This window comes from Myotis davidii, unplaced genomic scaffold (assembly GCF_000327345.1).
Source record: "Myotis davidii unplaced genomic scaffold, ASM32734v1 scaffold77, whole genome shotgun sequence".
Taxonomy (NCBI): Eukaryota; Metazoa; Chordata; class Mammalia; order Chiroptera; family Vespertilionidae; genus Myotis; species Myotis davidii.
Genome location: NW_006289713.1, coordinates 1,165,301 through 1,173,949, shown reverse-complemented (window position 1 = coordinate 1,173,949; position 8,649 = coordinate 1,165,301). Strand labels below are relative to the sequence as shown.

The 8,649-nt window shown below is 46.6% G+C and overlaps 1 protein-coding gene across 1 annotated transcript in view; it reads left to right on the top strand.

The window, feature by feature from the left end:
- WDR88 (WD repeat domain 88) overlaps window positions 1-8,649 on the top strand; it is a 38,643-nt gene that overhangs the window by 14,846 nt on the left and 15,148 nt on the right. The window contains exons 2-6 of the mRNA XM_006762262.2: window positions 1,656-1,766; window positions 2,876-2,964; window positions 3,543-3,606; window positions 5,421-5,559; window positions 8,124-8,253. Coding sequence (XP_006762325.1) covers window positions 1,656-1,766; window positions 2,876-2,964; window positions 3,543-3,606; window positions 5,421-5,559; window positions 8,124-8,253 — 533 coding nt within the window. The remainder of the gene's footprint in view (window positions 1-1,655; window positions 1,767-2,875; window positions 2,965-3,542; window positions 3,607-5,420; window positions 5,560-8,123; window positions 8,254-8,649) is intronic.

Below are 8,649 nucleotides of genomic sequence, written 5' to 3'. Positions count from 1 at the left end.
CCTCTACGCTTCTCTCCTGCAGCTTCTCTGGGTCTCAGTGTGCCTTTCCTTCCTTCTAGTTGTAGAGTTTACAGTCAGCCAGGCTTCCTATGGTTCTGGATGAAGTCCGTATTGTTTCTCTGAGGTATTAATCAATTGTTGTGAGCGGCATTAATTTCCCGGTGTTTATCTCTGCCGCCATCTTAGTTTCTCCTGTAGTGGGGTTATTTTTTTGTTCCCTTTTGTTTTACTTTTTTAAAAAATAGTGGTTGCCCTGAGTTTGCAATATCTATTTACAGTTAATCCCAATCCAGTTTCAAGTAACACTGTACCACTTAACACTGTACCACTTCCTGGGTGGTGTGGGTACTTTATTGTTGAGAGTTAAGAGTTCGTTATGTATTCTAGACATAAGTTCCTTATCTGATGTGTGATTTTCAAAAATTTTCTTCCATTCCATTAATTTTTTCACTTTTTGATGTTGTGTTTGGAAGCACAAAAGTTCTTAATTTTTTAAAATTCATATAATGTCCAGTTTATCATTGTTGTTGCTGCTTGTGCTCTAGGAAACCATTGCCTAATCCAAGTTCATAGAGATTTACACCTATATTTTCTTCTAAGAACCTTGTAGTTTTAGCTCTCATATTTAGGTCTTTGATCCGTTTTGAATTAATATTGTATATGGTGTTAGGTAAAGGTCCAACTTCATTCCTTTTGCATGTGGATATTTCCTTGTCCCAGCACCATGTGTTGAAAAGACTGTTCTCTCTCCATCTTTAATTATCTTGGCATCCTTGTCAAAAATCAACTGTACAAAAAACTGAGGGGTTATTTTTGGATTCTCAAGTCTATTTTATCGATCTATGTGTTTATCCTATGCCAGTCCTACACTGTCTTGATTGTTGTAACTTTTATGTAGTAAGTTTTAAAATTGGGAATTGTGAGCCCTCCACCTTTTATTAAAAAACAAATTTCTTTCATTCATTGATTCTAGAGGAAGAGGGAAGTAGGGTGGGATGGAGGGAGGAAGGGAGGAAGGAAGGAAGGAAGGAAGGGAGGGAGGAGGGAGTGGCAGGGGGAAGGAAGAGGGAAGAAGGGAGGGAGAGGAAAAAAACCACTGGTTTGTTGTTCTAGCTATTCATGCACTCATTGGTTGACTCTTGTATGTGCCCTGACCAGGAATCAAATCCGCAACCTTGGCGTATCATGATACTGCTCCAACTAACTGAGCTGTCCAGCCAGGGCCACCTTTATTCTTTTTTAAGATTGTTTTGGCTATTCTGCTTCTTTTAAATTTCTATATAAATTTTAGGATCAGCTTGTCAATTTCAGCTAGAATTTTGATAGGTTAATGTTGAATTTGTAAATCATTTTTAAGGGTATTTTCATCTTAACAATAGTAATTCTGCCAATCCATGAACATAAGATGTTTTCCCACTTAGTTAAGTGTTCTTAAAAATTTCTTTCAACAATGTTTTGCAATTTTCAGAGTATAAATATTATATTTTTGTTAAATTTATCCCTATTTTGATGCTTTTATAAATGGATTTTCTTCTTAATTCTTTTCTAGGTTGTTCACTGCAAATGTATAGAAATACAATTGATTTTTAAAATATTGAGCTTGTATTCTGCAACCTGCTGAAATCACTCAGTCTATCTTTTTTTTTTTTTTTCAGATTCCATTTCAAATTCTGACTGGACACCAGCAACTTGTGAGTTCTTGTCACTTCTGTGTGAATGACACGAAGCTCCTCAGTGGCTCCTTTGACTACACGGTGAAGCTGTGGGTAGGTGGTGGGAGCAAAGCATCGTGTCAGCTTCCGTGACTTCTTGTAGAGAGTTCCCCAGGGCCGAAGTCCAGGTCTCAAGGATCACAAGGATTTGGGGAGGCTGTTTTGAGCAAAGCGCAGGAAGGAGAAACAAAAACCAGGGCTCATGTGAGTGTGAAGCCACTGGAGAGAGATGAGGTTAGTGTAGCAGCTGTTAGACTGTTGGTTTGGAAACAGTGGGAGCAGGGGATAGAGACCACTGGCCTGGGAGCGCCTCACCTTTGGCTGGAGAGTCCCGATGTGTCTAGGGCCTACCTGGGGTCTGAGCTGTGTCATCTCTTTGGGTTGCTTATTTGGAAAACTGAGTCCTATCTACAGAGATGGTATGGCCAGGCCTTGCTGGTCACAGAGGACAGAAAAGTGGCCAGGCCTGGGATCTGTTTATGATAGGAAGGTGGGAGCGACAGACCTGAGGTCAGTATCCGAGGCGCAGGAAGTAGGGGAACGAGGAACAAGGTGTGTGTCATGATCAGACAAGGTTGCAGAGAGGTGGCCGCCAAGAGCTCTTCTGAAGCCTCTGGGCAGAGCCAGCAGACCCTGGCAGGTCTGTGGAGGGGCATTGCTGCTCAGTCAGGAGCAGGGCTGGGGGTGGCAATGCTCACAGATGACTGTGTGGCTGGAGCTGGGCACATGGTGGAGGACAGTTAGCTCTGAGTTTTATCATCTCCTCTAGCTTCAGGGCAGGAGAGGGACAGGGTGGAATGAGTCAAGGATGGTTCCTGCACCTTGGGCAGGGAGTGGGTTCCTGGGTTCTGGTTCAGGTAACCGGTGGAGGAGAGCTTGAAGGAGCATCTTTTCTGTCATTGGTGGGTACCAAGGCCAGGAAGACTAGGCAGGCGGGTTTGGGAACTGTCCCAGTGGTTCAGGCCCCACATTTGGGACCCCCTCGCTGTGTGACCCTGGACGATGTCCTTTCACCCTTTTGAGCTGGACGAGAGTCATAGAGCAGGTGGTTCTCATACTTCGCTGTCACAGACAGGCTCAGGGCCGATGTGGAATCAGTCCACAGCTTCAGTCAGTGCCTCAGTGACCTCTCGCTCTCTGTCCCTCTCTCCTGTTGATTCGAGGATGCTATGGATGGATCTATTATCCGGGATTTTGACGAAGGGCCCAAGGCTCCTGTTTTGGAGTGCAGTGTCACGGCTGACAGCAGAAGGTGACCTTTGCTTCCTTCCCACGGGTCAGGAGCAGCGAGAGTGAGAAGGCAGGCCAGTGGGCAGCACACCAGGGACAGTTGAGTAAAAACAATGTGGGAATTTAATTTTCATGAAATTTATCTTACGTAGTGGACAACGATTGCCTTGGAACATGCAATATAATGAGGCAAAGGTACATTTTTATTGTTTTACTAAATGTGCAATAAAACATTTTAGAATGAAATGAGCTATCAACGTGGTTTTTTTTTCTTTTAAAAATTAGACATGTGAGCAGAAGTGATTGATCCTTGTGAGTTGTAGCTATCGCCTTAGAAGAAGAGATGATGTCTTTAATGCCCTACACATGGAAGAACAGATCTGGGCGGCTGAGGGAGGGAGGGAGGAGAGCGTGGTGCTGGTGCTGGGTTAGGTTTTGTGTTAGGTTCTCTCTGTGTTCAGTGAGAACCCACCTGGAGCATCTTTAGAGAGATGACAGTGTTATTTCCAATCTTGGTCCTAAATGATCAAAATTTTCTATGAGGAAACTACATGCATAACTGTCTCTGTCATAAAGATTCTGTGCTTCTCGTTATTCCAGAGTTACTGCGGCGGCCTACGACAAAACTCTGAGGACCTGGGACCTTGAAACAGGCAAGCTGCTGGTAAGCCCTGCCCAGTGGAGGTGTCCGTGCGTGGGGTCTCGCCGGGCCTCAGGGAGACTTGAGTTGGGAAGAGAAGCCAGTCTCCCAGCAAAAGAGAATTTTCTCAGGGACCCAAGATGATGGAGCATGGGCATCGGGGAAGGAGAGCTCGCAAGAGCAGGCAGGAGCAGGGCTCTGCTTGAAGGACGGATACCAGTAGGGTGGGGGTGGGGATAATGGGTCATGGCATTTCACTGAGGGAAAGGTCATGGCATTTCAGGCTGAGAGAAAGAGACCCTCCTCTGTGAGGTGGGGATTTGACGCTGCAAGAAGTAGCACAGAGGCCAGAGGAAAAGACCCCTTGGCCAGAACATAAGGGTCTGGGCCTTTCCCCATCTGTTCTCCATCTTGGAGAGGCCACCACCCATCACCCAAACTGCCCTGCCCCCCTCTCTCCTGCCCAGTCCCCAGCAGCCCGGTGCTGCTCAGGCATCTCGTCAGGGTCTCCTATCCCTTTCCCAGTGCCCTTCCCCCAGCAGCTCCTCATCGCCTCTCCTCTCCCTTCCTCCTCTTTTCTTCCCTGGGAGAAACAATCTTCCACCAAGGCCGGTGTTGCTCAGTGATTAGAATGTCAGCCCTCACACCGAAGGGGCCTGAGCTTGATTCCCGGTCAAGAGCACATACCTGGGGTGCAGGGTCCATCTCTGGCCCTGGTTAGGGGGCATAGGGAAGGCAGCCAATCCCTGTGTCTCTCTCACATCCATGTTTTTCTCTCTCTCTTCCTCCCCTCCTATCTTCTTCTCACTCTCTCTGAAAAGCAATGGAAAAATATCCTCGGGTGAGGATTAAAAAATAATAAATAAACAATCTTTCTCTTAGTGCAGAGGTCAGTTTATATTTATTGTAAACTTTTACAAAGATAAGTCAAGATAAAAAAAAAAAACAATACCCAAAATTAAAAACCTTAAACCCCCCCAGAGATTATAGTTAACATCTTGCTGTCTCTTTTCCTATGTTTACATATGTTTACATAGGAACACAGACAAATACGTTCTGTTAACAACATAGCATCATTTCAGTACACATCAGTATCATGCTTTTTAATGGGTGTGTGGATCCCATGGGACAAATAGGTCATGCTGTGCTCTACCATTCCCTGGTACAGGGCATCGGCTGCTTTCACTCCGTCATAAACAATGATACAATGAGGAAAGTTTGCATATAATTTTTATACATATGCAGCAATATTTTTTTGGATACAGAGCTGGATTTTATTACTAATTTGATACAGAAACATGGTGCTTTTTAAATTGCTCTCCAGAAATCTGTGCCAACCCATACCCTTGGCACTGGAGGAGAGCACACTGTCTCCCACCTTCACATATCAGATACCATAATTTTAAAAAACCTAACCAGTTTTATAGGTGAAAATGAGACTACCATTGACCTTTGAGCATTTTATTAAATGTTTACTTCTTCTCTCTTGTAAATTTCCTGTTCTTGCCTCCAGCCAGTTTTTCTAATTTGGATGCTTTCTTTGCCAAAATGGACAGGGATAAAGTTGGCCATTACTAGAACCTTGCTGTCGGTTCTGCTGGGTGTTCTCCCTGCCCTTGTTCATCAATCCTGGACATAGATTAATTAATTACACTTATTAATTAAAACCAAGTGAACTTAAAAATTCAGTTTCTTGTTTGTACTCTCCCACTGTAAGTGCTCAAGGGCCACATGTGGCCAGTGGCTAGCTTATTGGACAGCACATAGATGGAACAGAAAGCTCTACTGAGCAGCTGGGCTAGAGAGAAAACAACTTGTTAATCCTTGCCCTATTTCAGTGGAAGATCAGGCATGAAGGCTTCATCACCTCCTGTAACTTTTCTCCTGACGGTAAATATGTGGTCTCGGGCTTGGATGTGGATCACGGAATCTGTATAACAGACGCAAGAAACGCCACGACTGTGGCACACATCAAAGGTGAGTTTGCATGGGTTCCCTGCTCTGTTCTGTCGGCCATGGTAACAGCTGCTTGTCACTTGATTGACTGACTTTCAATTGCTTTATTTGGTGAAATGTAATAATATGAGCCACATAATTAAAGATGGGACACGGATTGCTAAAAACACTGTCTGTTAATACCAAGACTGGTCCTCATCAGTTAAACTTTTTTGCTCCGTTTGTGCTTGTAATAAATGAAACAATGTTCTGCTCCAACCTCACATAGACATTTAAAGCCCAACCTCCTATTGTATGGAAGCTCAGCCTTCTTAATGTTTTGCTCTACTTTCTAAATATTAAAATAATAATTATTGTATGTCAATTTCCTGGTTGTGATATATCATTATGCAAGATGCTACCATTGGGGGAAATTGTGCATATAGGATCTCTTCATGTTATCCTTGTAACTGCATGTTAGTTGACAGTTATCTAATTAATAAAAGACACACATGCAAATTGACCGTACCCTCGCTACATCTTAAGCCACACCCACCAGCCAATCAGAGAGATATATGCAAATTAATCCAACCAAGTTGGCGGCCGGCAGCCACAGAACTGGAGCGAGCAGGATGCTTGGTTGCTCCAATGATGGAGAAAGCCAAGCTTCCTGCCTGCTGTGGCCGGCTCTGAGCTCCACTCAAGGCAACAAAGTTTCAATTATAGAAGATAAATAAACCCCAGATACCTGCTTTCAGCCAGCCATGGCCACAGAACTGGAGCGAGCAGGAGGCTTGGGTTTCCCCTGGCGATGGAGGAAGCCAAGCTTCCTGCCCGCCCTGGCTGGCTCTGAGCTCCACTCAAGGCTACAAAGTTTCAACACCAGGGGGGTTGGCAAGCTTGAAAACGGCCCTCAGCCCCTCACCCAGACTGGCCAGGCACCCCAGTGGGGACCCACACCCTGAAGGGGGTGTGACCAGCTGCAAACAGCCATCAGCCTGTCACCCAGGCTGGCCAGGCACCCAAGCGGAACCCCCACCCTGAATGGGAGCCTCTCCTGCCTCCTCAGCAGTGCTAAGGATGACCGACTGCAGCTTATGTCTGCTACCCGCTGGCAAGTGGACATACCCTGAGGGCTGCCGGCATGCCAGAGGGATGTCTGACTGCCAGCTTAGGCCCAATCCCTCCAGGGAGCGGGCCTAAGCCAGCAGGTGGTCATCCCCCGAGGGGTCCCAGACTGCAAGAGGGCACAGGCTGGGCTGAGGGACCCCCCCTCCACCGCTGAGTGCACAAATTTTTGTGCACTGGGCCTCTAGTAGCAAAATAAATAGTTAAAAAAATACATAATCTTTGTAATAAAATTTGATGTGTAAAGTCAAAAGTTAAAGACTGTTGTACCTGTCCTGTCTCCTCCCCAGAGATGCCTATTATAAACAATACTAGAGGCCCGTTGCACAAAGATTCATGCAATAGGCCTTCTTTCCCCTGGCTGCCAGCACCAGTTTTCCTCTGGCACCCGGGACCCAGCCCTTCACTCTGACCACCACCTTCCATCTTCGCTCTGGACACAGTCTTCGCTACGGCTGGAGCCTTCAATCTTTGCTCCTTGCTCCAGCTGGAGTCTTCAGTCTCTGGCCAGAGCTGCTCCTATAGCTCCTTCCATCCCCCACCCTCCCTCTCATAGCTTGATTGCTGCTTTGCCTGCAGACCTTGCCGATGGGCTCCTGGGTCCCAGAGGGGTGCTGGCTTTCCAGCGGTTCCTGGGGTCACACACAGGGGCCTGGATGGCAGCTCCCAGTGTCCATCTCTGCCTGCAGTATGCAAATTAGCTGCCATCTTTGTTGGCAGTTAATTTGCATATTGTGCTGATCAGCCAATGGCGATGGTAGCAAAGGTATGGTTAATTACCATATTTGTCTATTATTAGATAGGATGTTGCTGGGTGGCCTTCCTGTACTGTGTGTGTATGTGTGTGTGTGTGTGTGTGTGCGCGTGTGTGTGTGTGTGTTTGCACACACAATATTATTTCCTGTATGTGCTTTATGTCTGTTTTTAGCAATGTGGACCCAATATATGAACAGTGCCTCACAGCTTGTATGTTTCCCTTAATGTGTCACATCCTACTCTACATCTCCTCACTCTCTGGTTTCTAGCTGCTCACCATGCTTCTCCATGCCCTGTCCACCTCCAAGCTTTTGCTCATGCCTTTCCTTCTACCTGGAGCACTCTTCCTGTCCTGCTTCCCTTGACAACTTCTGGGCCTTCCTCGACCTCTCAGGGCTGCTCCAGGCTGAGCCGGACTTATGCTGGCCAGGAGCTGTGAGATACCTCGCCCCCCTCTCATGGCCCCTGGCATGCTGCGGGGCATGGCCCACTCAAGGGTGAATCCCCATCAGATTGGGAGCTCTGTTGGGACAGGGAGCAGATTGGCTGTGCTCCTTGTTTAAAGCCTGGCACATGTGGTAGGCATTCAGGAATGTGTGAGAACTAGAATGGTGTTTCTGGACTGTTGTCACTGTTGGGGAGTAGTATGAACCTCTGGGCCATGAGAAGCAAGTGGCTCTGGATGTGGAACACAGATAATGAGACCTTTCCTTGTGCTGCAGATCATCACAAAAGATCAGTCACAGGCTGCTGCTTCGACCCTGATAGCCAGAAGGTGGCTTCCGTCTCATTGGACAAGAGCGTCAAGATCTGGGATATTACATCCCAGGCTACCCTGCTCACCATCAACACGTGAGGAGGGGCCCCAGGAAGCCAGGCAGCATCCTGCAGCAGGGAGTGGGCAGGGTCCCCATTCATGCCCTCCTGGGTTTGGCCTGCATACCTTCAGCTTGTTAGCCAGCATCCATGCTGGGCATCTCCTGGACAGCTATGAAGAGGCGGAAAGGGAAGGCGGAGGGCAGGTCGGGGAAACCACCAGCCTGTGGGATGGGACAGACTTTGGGTGCATTTGTCTCATTGGGAGCCAACATAATCTTAACTGATTTTAACATTTGCAAGTAGTAAACATAAATATTTTGTTACACACACACACACACACACACACACACACACACACACTTGCTTCAACTGTGAAACATAACTGAGAAAACTCAAGAGGAGAAGGAAAGTCTACTATATTTACCCATA